Here is an 11,257-nt window from a genome sequence, read left to right as displayed (position 1 = left end):
ATGCAATTCTTTTCTTGGATTAGAGAGACATACTTTGCTCATGTGGTTTGGAAAGGCTTCCTTTCCTGGTTGTTTTCAGAGTGGGAGGCACTCCATTCTGAAGGTCAGAGAAGTCATAACACATTATGGGTAAGCTTATCATCTCCTTACAGTGATTTCAGAAGAGCATGATGCAGGCAGCAAAGTAAGCCTTGGTCATGATGTTCTGTGGCAGAACATTTGGGTTTCCCTACAGGTGGAATCAGTATGAAGTGAGTCATTAGTCATCACATTTTCTGGAAAAGTCAGAAGAGAAAAAGTTTAGAGTGAAATTGAATACAGGCTTATAATTCACTTCTGTCATTCACAAGGGAGGATGATGTTCTGCATTAAGCTTGTTCACCAAAAAGGCTCACAATGGCGTGGTTTTTATGCTAAGTGCCAATTAGAAAAGAACAGAAAGAGGACACATGGTTTTTGAAGTCTTTATTGAATATTTTTTGTGTTAGGAATGTGTAAAGATGTATTGCACAAACACATCCTTTTTATATGATTAAAGAATCTGATGGAGATGGGCATAGAGACAATGGTGGTAATGGGCAATGTGGAGAGCTAAATAGTTAAGGAATGGCAAAAGGACATGGGAAATAATGAGTACTCTGAATGACTGGGTCAGGAGGAAAGGAATAGAAATCGCCTTACCTGAGAAACTGAGCTCTACTTCTCTGGTCTGCATGAAGACAGAAAGATAGTTTAATTCACCACGGGTTTGCTGGATCAAGATTCCCAGTCAACAAATTCTCCAGGTGGAGATGATTCCAAGAATAGGAATCTGACTGACAGACAAGACTCTGCAAATGCTATTGTGTCTACTAATAGGAAACTCTTTGCAAATTCAAACTCTGACTAGAGGTCATGTTTCAAAAGCCCAAAACTGTCTCAATAAAAAAATCTACTTCTTTGAAGGCTAAAAAGTTCTTTGAATTGAGTGATTGATTCAGTGTTCAAGACTCCCACATCAGAAATGCAGATGTGTCAGGAGAAACAATTCAGGGATGTGTTAAGTTGAATTTCAGCTTGTTCAATGTTTTGGATTAAAACTTGTTTTCAGATCTAAAGGGCAAGCAGGGCAACAGGAGCTAACACATTAGGAATTTGAAATTAAGGGCCTTTTCTTATTTCCAATAAACATTTCTGAAGAGTGATTTTCAGCTAGGTCAGTCGGGGCTTACCCTCAGATACCTTTAGTTGCTGCTTGTTGGAGGACAGTGGTGGGAGCTTGCATTCCAAGATGTCATGGCTATTCATATTTTTTTATGATAATATGATTCTAGCTAATATAACATTCCTAGATTTCATAGTCTGGAGAAAAGCTGACAGCTTTTCTGAGGATGAAGAGAAAGTAGTATGGGTGTTGGAGAGAAGGTTTTCCATTCTTCTGTGCTATCAAAATAGAAAGTCTGGCCCCTTCCTCCTTTTATGTATTTTATGTATAGGAAATCTGGAAATCTCTCATTTTACTTACCGAGTCACTTATAGGAGTACATAAAATTTTATTTGGGGGTAGAAATTGGGTTTAAAAAAATCACAAGGCTTTTCCCTCCACATATTCCTCTTCTTCCCTTCTTCCAAATATTCCCAGGAACAGCTATTAGTTGAAGGTCCTTTGTATCTGTGTCCAGGCTCCTTCCTGTGTCTTAGTCCAAGTTACCACATGTATTCCTAAATTAACAAATGTGTGTGGCTGACTTTGGTCTCCTATCCAGTCTTTGCTGACATACCAGTTACTGTGGACAGTATTGGGTGAGAAGCTCTGTTGCCTGCTTTTTGGCTGATTGTTGCTTACTGCACATAGGTTCAAAACTCCAAACTCAAAAGCCTCCTAGATACAGCAGCTAAGATTGCACTGGAGCATCCCTGAAATTAATGGCACATATTCACTCTTGTGAGGAGTAGTTAGGAAATCAGCTTTGGTCTTTGAACCATAGACCTCCATTCAAAGCAGAAAGGGCTCAGTGGATGGCTTTGACCAAGTGGGATGCAGTTCCAAACTCACACAGCTTTCAAGACCTCAGCCCACATAGGTTTCTAATTTTTCCTCCCCACAGCCTTCCTCAATTCTCAACAACCAAGTGTTCAGACTTATCTCCTGCCCTCAATATTTTTGCCTAGGAGCTCAGTCCAGAACTCTCAATAGGAATGCTTCCCTGATCTCCAGAGGACAAGCACAACTAATTAAAGATGGCCATTGGCCATGAAAATATATGTGAAATGAGCCTGTATGGGGTTGAAGACTTTTAGCCCTCTAGGCATGGCTAGGTGGGCTTCAGAAAGTGTCTAGAAAGACAAGGTCTTTGGAGATTAGTCACCAACACCTTCAGATTCTCTACAGAGTTTTTCACTCTACTGAATGGTATTGACTTTAAATTGTATGATTTTGGGTGTTGGACCTGAGTAACCTCTGAGGGTACCCAGGCCCGGGGACTGAAAGTGGTAACAACCCCCACACTCTATTGAACTGGAAGCAAGCTAGTGCTCTTGAAGGCTTGCTTATTTTTCTTGCTTGTGGGTTCTGCCGTTAACAGACCTTGAAGTCAACAAAACTCCCCACACGGTGGCTCTCTTGACTAAAGTTGGGCATTGAATGGTAAATTTTAAATGAGTAGTCCTGGAGATTTTAAAATATTTTTCCAGATGGAACTCATTTCAGAATTCAAGTGGGAGGCAAAAGTGAGAATTTTAATGGAGTTCACCTTTGACTCAAGAGTCAGGAAAGCCACTGTAGGCAATAGTTCTGGACAACTTTGTTATGAGATGCAGTTCTGGATTATCTTTCCTGTTCACTGCAGGCTCTTTGTGTGAGGGCCAGGAAAGGTAGCCACTGAACTTGTAGTTCAGGAACGTAGACACTCCAACCTAAAGTAGCAGACAGATATAACACAAAGACAAACGTCCCCTGTGTAGAAGTAGTTTGTTGATAGTATTCAATCTAAAGCTAGGAGAAAACTAAGAATAGACAGCCAGCTTTGGATCATTCAAAGTCAGGAAATAGGGAAAAATTTGATTATTGCAGAAAGTATTAAACCTCAAATAAAGGTGGGAATAGCATTAAAAGTGACAAATACTGTGCCTTGAAAAAAGTACTCAGAACTAACAGCTTATTTAAACACTTATTTAAACCCAAATCACAATATAGGAAACACTCCTACTTAATTGTAATTTCCTCTAGTTTTTTTTTGTGTGTATAAGACTCAAATAGTGAAAATGCACACTAATGGTTATTGATGCTTCTTGAAAAGAAAAGCTCTTGAGATCTCCTAGTGAACCAGAAATTTGTGAATCTTCTGGAATTACTCAGGTGCTTAAAAGGTCCCCAATGGATGTGATCTTTCCTTATTGTTTTCTTATTTTATTTTTAGTTAAAAATATTAACTATCCCCAGGGAAGGGTTCTTGGTAGCAACCTGCACCAAGACAACTTGTGCAGGGAATCCTCCTGCATTCCCAGTCCGTATTTCCTTAAACAGAATTCAACATGTAAGAGAAAATCAAGAGACACATGTCTCACCCTCACAATCTTAAAATTTCAATTCTTCCAGAAAACACAGTGTCATGGTTTCAATTTTTAAAACCAGTAAGAGCCACAGAGAGTGTGAAAGTATGCAGACAGGGAAGGTAGAAATCCAACGGAATACTAGACTAACTCAGAAGAAAAAGCTTTGCAGTGAGACAGGGATTAAGAAGGTTCTGAGCACTGGGACATTCGTGGACAGCGGGGTGATTTAGACAATGAATTGCCACAGTAAGAGCACCACTGCCAAAACCTTCAAATTTAGAGGCTGTGGTGAAAATTAGACCAGTGGCAAATTTCAACATTTGTGGCATCTGCGCCCAAACAGTTCAGCACCAAGAGCATGGACAGCACCACAGGCTCTGCTCTTTGTCTCATCCATCAATCTACTCAGAGACAGATTGTCAACACAGCCAGACTCATTAGATATTTACTGAAAATTCCCTAAGACTTTCCTTTAAAACACGAAACGACTTCCATATTTAGTCGCCTATCTGAAAAAGCATATGCAAGGAATTAGTAGATCTAAATTAAAGTTATTAATAGGAGAGCTTGGTGGTCAGAGTTGTCATTGGTGGGGGTTGAATGAAAAGTAAAAAGAAGCAGAGAGTCAATAAAAACATGACTTCACCATTCTCTAAATTCTACGAGTTCTTTACTTGTCTGAGAAATCAGTGAAATCGAAAACTATCAAAATAATTGGACTTCTTAAAAATTGGATTGTGTGAGTGAAAGGTGTTTATCAGAAGCTGATGACTCCGGATCTTATCATCCTGGAGGACAGCGCAGAATAGTTAATATGTTCCTTGAGGGACTAGGATGCTGACGTCTTTTACTGATACCGGATCATTACGTGACTGGGGAAAAAAAAGGAAGTCATATCATGAATAAAAATCGGAGTGCAACAGTGCAACCAAAATATTCTGTACTTGAAGGCAATTGCAGACAGATGTTGACAAAGAGGTGTCTCCTGAAACCACGTTCGGATAGCTTTTTTTGTTAACTGCATATATAAATACGAGCAGAAGGCCAGTCACCTCTGTCAGCAGCAGAAGAAGCAGCATCTTCAGACGCAGCCTGAGACCTCGGAGCAGAGAAGGTGCCTCCGACTCCCGACTCCCGCAAGCTGCCTGATCTTCTCTCACAGAGGCCGGCAGCTCTGGCCTTCTCCCTTTCCATCCTCCCTTTTCCCTTGACTTTCCCTCTTTTCTTACCCATTAGCTTCTTCTCCCGGTGGACTTAAGTCCACTCTGCTCCCCCTCCCTTTGGCTGCTCGCCTACTCTGTCTTCTACATCTCTCTCCTCGCCCACTTCCTTCGGTGTCACGCTCCCTCCTAGTTTTGTGCGTCTACAAAGTTTTGAGCGGAATTTTAGCCTCAGCAAACAAGTCCCCCCAGCTCTTTCAGCCAATTCCCGCGGCTTCTCTCCAGACACCAGCTCCAGACAGTGACTGATGCCTCTCGGGCTGTGATTCCAGCGCAGAAACTCGAAGGAGCCCTTTGCCCGCCGTCCTACTTAGTCAACCCTTTCCTAGCCGCGGTAAGAGTCTAATAGTAAGGTGTGTGTGTGTGTGTGTGTGTGTGTGTGTGTGTGTGTGTGTGTGTGTATGTGTGTTGGGATTCTTAGCATACTAACCGATTGACTATAGGCTCCCTCCCTGTGCTGCCAGCAGCATCAGTGTATGAGTTAGGCTTCTTTAGTTCAAGGTCTGGCTAGTTACTGGGTGCTGGGCACACATAAAGCTATTTTTTTTTTCAAGCTATACCAAGAGAGAAGTAGCTGGACGCCCGGCGTAGCTAAGTGGTGTTTAACACAGCGAGCCACAGTTTCACCGGCTCCCCAGCTCCCAGGAGTTTCTTGGGGTAGAAAGGTAGAAGAAAGACAGGAGCGATTTCACTCACTGTGTGCCCTCTTTCTTCTCCTGCGCAGAATGACCATGTGTAGCGGAGCAAGGCTAGCCCTGCTGGTCTATGGGATAATAATGCATAGCAGTGTCTCCTGTTCACCTGCTGCCGGACTCAGCTTCCCTGGGATCAGGTAGGTGTTACCCTAATATAAGTTAGATTCTTCCCTTCGCCAGACACCCACTTTAATCGCCTCCTTGCAGATCTGGAGGTCAGGCTCCTAAGCATTGCTTCCTGAGCGCCCAGGCATTTCTACAGCCTTTGGTTAGGTGGACTCCTTTGGGTCCCTAGCTGAGCCTGGGGGTCAGAGAAGCTCTAGTACAGCCAGACTCCCTCCTTACTCACCAGTGGAGCCCGGGGACTCAGGTAAAGGGAGTAAGTTTCCTATCCTTGAAGAAATCTTCCCTCTGCCAACTTGTACAAAATAAGGTGGCAGGGTGCGCCCTCTCCCCTTCCCGCTTAGCTTCTGTAACCTATTCTTTGAATAAGTTGGAAAACTTCAGTTCCTAGATCAAAGCCGCGGGGGAGGGGGCGAGAGTGAAGCTCTCCCTACTTTGCTTTGTTACTGCTTAGTCTGGACTACTGGGGCGGGGTCTCTCGCTCCTCCGCCTTTCCTGTTGTCTCATTCGAATTCTTTCCTACGGGAAGAGCTTTCTTTCAAATATACCCTGTTTCAACCGGAGTTTGAGCCCCTAGAACGCCTTCGGGTGGGGGTGTTGGCCAGACACGGTTAAGGAAAAGCTCCTTGAGAGACGGAATAACACAAGAAGGAGACAGCAAAGGAGGGAGAAGAAACGGATGCGAAGCAGGGAGAGAATGCCAGCAGGCAGGAGGGGATGGGAGAACAGCCTAGCTCAATTGAGGATGCAGAAAACCTGGTTTTTGTCTTGGCTTCTGATTTTAATCGTGAGACGCTGCCTAGGTTCCCTATCGCAGCTCCAGAAACCCTCACCCGTATGCGGGACACTGGAAATTCATGGGGCCGAGTAGCGTGGGTGCGGGGTGGTACTCAGGGCAGCTAGGAAAGCCGGGCGTTGAGCTGACTCTTTGAGCCCCGCCCAAGAACCTCTGCCTTAGGGGTATCTGACCATTGATGTTTTATCCTAGATTCTGTAACAGGATTCCAGCATGTGGGCGCAGGGCAAAGTCTGGGACCTGAACTGGGGTATCCCCCCGGGGTGGGGTGGGGGAGGCTGGTTAAGTCAGTGCGGAGGAGCTCATCTGGCCTCTCCTGGGAGGGCGGAAAGGCAAGCAAGTGCCCGGTACAAGAACGACTGAATCCTAATTAGAGACAAATGTTATTTGCCCGGATTGCATTCCGAGTACTCCTGGAGCCCAAAGCCACCGGACTTTGCATTTTCGTCCTCTTCTGCCTGTCCTTTGTCCCGCAGAGGGGCGATATGCGAGGAGACTGTGAGGTCGCTGGACACCTATGGAATGTCAATCCAAGTCCACCCCTTTCCTTGTACTCTGGGGTTGAGATGGAATCCAGCCTCCCCGCCATTGCTAACAGATAGCAGGAACTCTTTGTTTAATGGACTCGAAAGCTTTTCTTTCACCTCTAGCTATTCTCAAAGTTCCGTGTGCCTAGCACTTTTCCTGGGTGATAGGCTCTGGAGCGCTTTGCCACACCACAGAATGAGCCAAACTAAGTTTAGGGGCATCTATTATTCATGTTCCTAGCAGATTCTCTCCAGCCTAAAATAGATGCTGGAGGTTCTCCGTGACCTACATCTGCTCGGGGAAGGGCTCCCCTGGGCTCGTCGGCTCGGATGGGGGTAGCTGCTCCTGGAGTTGTCCTCCTGCAGCCTACCTATTCACTCATTCCTTTTATTCTTCCCTGGGTCTCCCCGTCTCCGATTCATATCATTTCTTAGGATCTTTCTCATGCGAGCTAAATGTTAATTAGGGAAGCCTGGGGAGTCAGGTGAGGGAGAAAGCGGGGTTTTCCTTGGCCAGGTGTTGGGGTCTACACGGTTGTCCAGGGGCCCTGGCGGAGATTGTTGTTTCTCTTGAGGAGATGTAAGCGAATTTGCCTGTAGTCCTTGCAGTAGGAACTGCTATTGGGTGTAGTTCCCTTACCTTGTCCCCGGGACCGTTCTGGAACTAAAGACAATTCTCCGCGGGAGACCTTAACGAAGAAGGAAAATCAACGGGACCTTCTTGGGACTTGGCAGGACTAGGAAGTGACTTTTAATGACCCTCCTTTTGGCTATCCCGCAGACCTGAAGACGAGGCTTACGACCAGGACGGAAACCCGCTGCAAGACTTCTACGACTGGGACCCTCCGGGCGTGGGGAGCCCCGCCTCCGTGCTGCGTGACGCTTACGCCCTTTACTACCCAGCGGACAGGAGGTACAACCCGCCCAGCTTCCGCCTATGGCTTGGGCCTAACCGGGCAGAAGGGACCTGGTAGGGACTTTAAAAGTAGGGCCCTTTCTGCTTAAAGAAGGGTCCTCAAGCCTACCTTCCCATGAGAGACACAGAAAATTAGCAGACAGATCCCTGTGGAGCCCAGGCCGCACCACCGATTGAAAGCTCGGAGGCCAGATAGGTGTCAGTGACTGTGTGACTCCGTAGGTGGGGAGCTTTTAGGCCATACTAAATACCATCTTAGATTCACCACCCCCCCGGGGAACTTCCCTAAGTTACTCTCAGGTCCGGAGTCACTAGCGGCTGTTGGGTCCTCCTCCTGAAAAGCCCAGCAGTGGTAGCCTTGGCTGTCATTTGAAGGGCTGAGGCAGTGAGTGACCCACGTCGCATTCTTTGTTTCCCCCTTAGAGATGTCGCCCACGAAATCCTTAACGAAGCCTACCGAAAAGTCTTGGACCAGCTGTCCGCCAGGAAGTACCTGCAGTCGGTCGTGGCCAGGGGCGTGGGGTAAGAGTTTGTGAAAGAGTTAACCTTCGAATGATGCACACGCCGTGGTGGTGGGTGCCCTTATAGAATTCGCGTGGGGAGGGCAGGGCAGCTCTTACGCTTATGTGCGCCCACGCGCCTGAGGGTGGGTCTGCGTCCTGGCAACTAGGTGGATACTACAAGCCTTGGGCGGAGTTCTAAAAACCGGGCGTTTAAATTTGTCCTAAGAGCCAGAGAGAAGGTGAAAGAGAAAGAGGGTAGGACAATTGGGGGTTGTACCTTTGCTGAATGAGAACCAAGTCAAATCAGATAACCTCTTTTCCAGGTTCGTGGGAGGGTTTGCCATAATTGAGGGAAGGAACACTAGGTTTACTATAAAGGCAAACCGAAGGAACAAAGTCCCCAAATTTGTATACTTAAAGAAACATACATACATACATGCATACTACTCCAGACAAGCCCAGAGTCAAGGTCTTGCATGAAGCCTGTGTCAGCAGAAGGCAACATTTTAATAAAGCCCAAGGGGAAGCTGATTACATTTTAACTATGAATAATTCATGCGGTGAAATATATTGCCTACAGCCTGTCGCCTTATACCACTATCACGTTTTTCAACTTACACGCGCAAAGAGAGAAGCGTGCCCATGTTTGCCTAGATTTGAGGAATTGGTGACCTGGTAGGAGCCTACAGGACGTTAGGGACCCTTGTATGTCCGGTAGTGCAAAGGCACAAGTCCGGACAATTTAGCTAGAGTCATGGATAGTGTAATCTTGAGAAGCAATGTTTAGAAAAAAGCTTGGAGAGCGCGGATTCTTCGGACACCTGGGGTCTTGAGAAAGATCTTGAAAAATTTGAAAGATCTAGTGCCAGGAAACTGTGAGTGGGAAGGAGGGACCCTGGGGTCTCTGTCACAGTATTCCCGCCAGCTGGTGAGGAGCAAAGGAGGGCTGCCTAGGGATGTTAGGAATCTTGCCCGCTCCAAGCGGACTCCGCGTGGGGGTGGGGCCCACTTGTTTTCCCTCAGCAACTCAATGTGTCTCCCGCCCCGCCCCATCTCTCCGCCCCCTCTCCTTGCAGGGAGAACCTGGGCGGAGGAGCGGTGGACGACCGGGCACCCCTTACCAAACGCCACTCGGACGGCATCTTCACAGATAGCTACAGCCGCTACCGAAAACAAATGGCTGTCAAGAAATACTTGGCAGCCGTGCTAGGAAAAAGGTATAAACAGAGGGTTAAAAACAAAGGACGCCGAATAGCGTACTTGTAGCGATGAGTTGCCAGCTACCATGTGTATAAAATCAAAAGTCATTTTCCAAAGTGACTGACCAGTCATCACTCATGTGTTCTTTCCAAACATGTATTTATGTATCAAGTAAAGCCATTAAATGACTATTTTGATAATAATACTGTTTTTCTTTTTACGAAGCACTAGAGAATGCACAGATATACTTTGTGGACCAATTATTGATATATATTATAAGTATATATATTAAGAATATATATAACAGAGCAATTCATAAGTGTGCACAAGGATTGAAAATTCGCCTGAGCTGTTTATGTTTTTATATAAAATGAATAGAGAAAATAGACAACCATTGTTTTGAATATTACTCCTATTTTTGTAAACTGGAATTAAAGGATAGTATTTTTATCCACAACGGGGTAGAAGAAACCAATAATGGCTATTTGTACAAAAAACAATGATGCCCTGCTCCAGGGGAATTCTGAGGTAATGACTTGGGGAATTGCTGAAGGGCTTTCTTTTCCTGTGAATCTCTGGGGCAGGCTGCTTGAACCCCAGCCTAACTAACTCAAGTGGGCATTGTCTCACTGGTTGCGGGGCAATTCCAACACTTTCATTTTCTTTGATTATACTTTTATGTGTATTTGTCTCTCCTCAGACTCTCAGCCCAGAAGGAAATTCTAATTAAACAACAGCTCGATCCAAATTGTGCTTCTCCCCAGAATTCATGTCATTCCCTGGGAGAAGAGTTGAGGAACTGTACAGAGGAGACCGGCTTGGAGAGAAAGCTCTCTTTTCTGTACTTCCTGATTCTTCAGGGAACCGACTATCCTAAGGCTAGGGCAATTGGAACAAAGTGAAAGATGCAGAGGGGATTGGAAAAGGCAGAGAGCATGGGGTGCGGAGGAGGACCCTGTAGGGGGACTGTTTTGAGAGTTGCCTCAAGTCTGAGAATCTGGGGCAAGTCTAGCCCCTCTGCAGGTTCCACTGCCTGACAGATCAGGTGCTGGTGGTGGAATGGATGCAAAGTACAATGTGTTTTTCTCCAGTGCTGTCCATGCTTTTCATGTTGTGAAATAGCCAGGATCCTCCCCTTTGAACACTGCTCTGCAGAAGCCACCTCTGTTCTTTGTGGTTTTTCTGGAGACCCTCCTTTTCACCCTTGCCCTCCTGCATTGTTTTAGAATCGTTTGCCATTTTCCACTCACTTATCTTAAATTTGTGAATGCTACTTATTTTTTGTTGTTGTTTGATGCAAGCAATTACTGTGAAGTTTAGGAACCCTTGTGTAGCTACCACAGAGTAATTATGCACTAAATATGAACCTTTTGTTTCTTGTTTATTGAGTTTGTAGGTAAAATGTATTTTTCTATATTATGGCTTATTGCTTAGTAAAATTTATTTCATAAAACCAATCTCTGTCATATTAGAATGTGTAGTGTTCCAATGCTGCTCAGTTTGACTGATAAATCATTTAAACCCCATCTTCATATGTATGAGTACTATCTTATATTTGTTCTCAAGAATGATGGACGGAGGATCCCATACCCCACCCTTGTATCCTGTCGGCTAAAAAACGCATGTCTGTTTCTCGTCAATTTCTTGAACATATATGGAGTAATCTTTATACACAAAAGAACCTTCACCTACCAACCAGATCAAGCAGCAACAAACCAGCCAGCCTCTCAAATTTTAGGCACA

General features: G+C 45.3%; 1 protein-coding gene across 13 annotated transcripts in view; it reads left to right on the top strand.

The window, feature by feature from the left end:
• Positions 1 to 11,257, top strand: part of Adcyap1 (adenylate cyclase activating polypeptide 1) — a 117,542-nt gene that overhangs the window by 50,237 nt on the left and 56,048 nt on the right. For 6 of the 13 annotated variants that reach the window (XM_031368737.1, XM_031368738.1, XM_031368740.1 and 3 more), the window contains 5 exons: positions 5,479 to 5,586; positions 7,677 to 7,808; positions 8,235 to 8,333; positions 9,391 to 9,531; positions 10,215 to 11,255. In XM_031368737.1, the coding sequence (XP_031224597.1) occupies positions 5,480 to 5,586; positions 7,677 to 7,808; positions 8,235 to 8,333; positions 9,391 to 9,531; positions 10,215 to 10,416 (681 nt within the window). In that variant the 5' untranslated portion in view covers position 5,479 and the 3' untranslated portion in view covers positions 10,417 to 11,255. Of the gene's footprint in view, positions 1 to 4,260; positions 5,089 to 5,478; positions 5,587 to 6,294; positions 7,381 to 7,676; positions 7,809 to 8,234; positions 8,334 to 9,390; positions 11,256 to 11,257 lie in introns of those variants that run through there. The other 7 variants (XM_031368736.1, XM_031368735.1, XM_031368743.1 and 4 more) reach the window with 5 other exon arrangements.

The sequence above is a fragment of the Mastomys coucha genome, unplaced genomic scaffold (genome assembly GCF_008632895.1).
Source record: "Mastomys coucha isolate ucsf_1 unplaced genomic scaffold, UCSF_Mcou_1 pScaffold14, whole genome shotgun sequence".
In the NCBI taxonomy this organism is placed as follows: Eukaryota; Metazoa; Chordata; class Mammalia; order Rodentia; family Muridae; genus Mastomys; species Mastomys coucha.
Note: the sequence above shows the minus strand (reverse complement) of the source record. Positions and strands in the feature narration are given on the sequence as shown.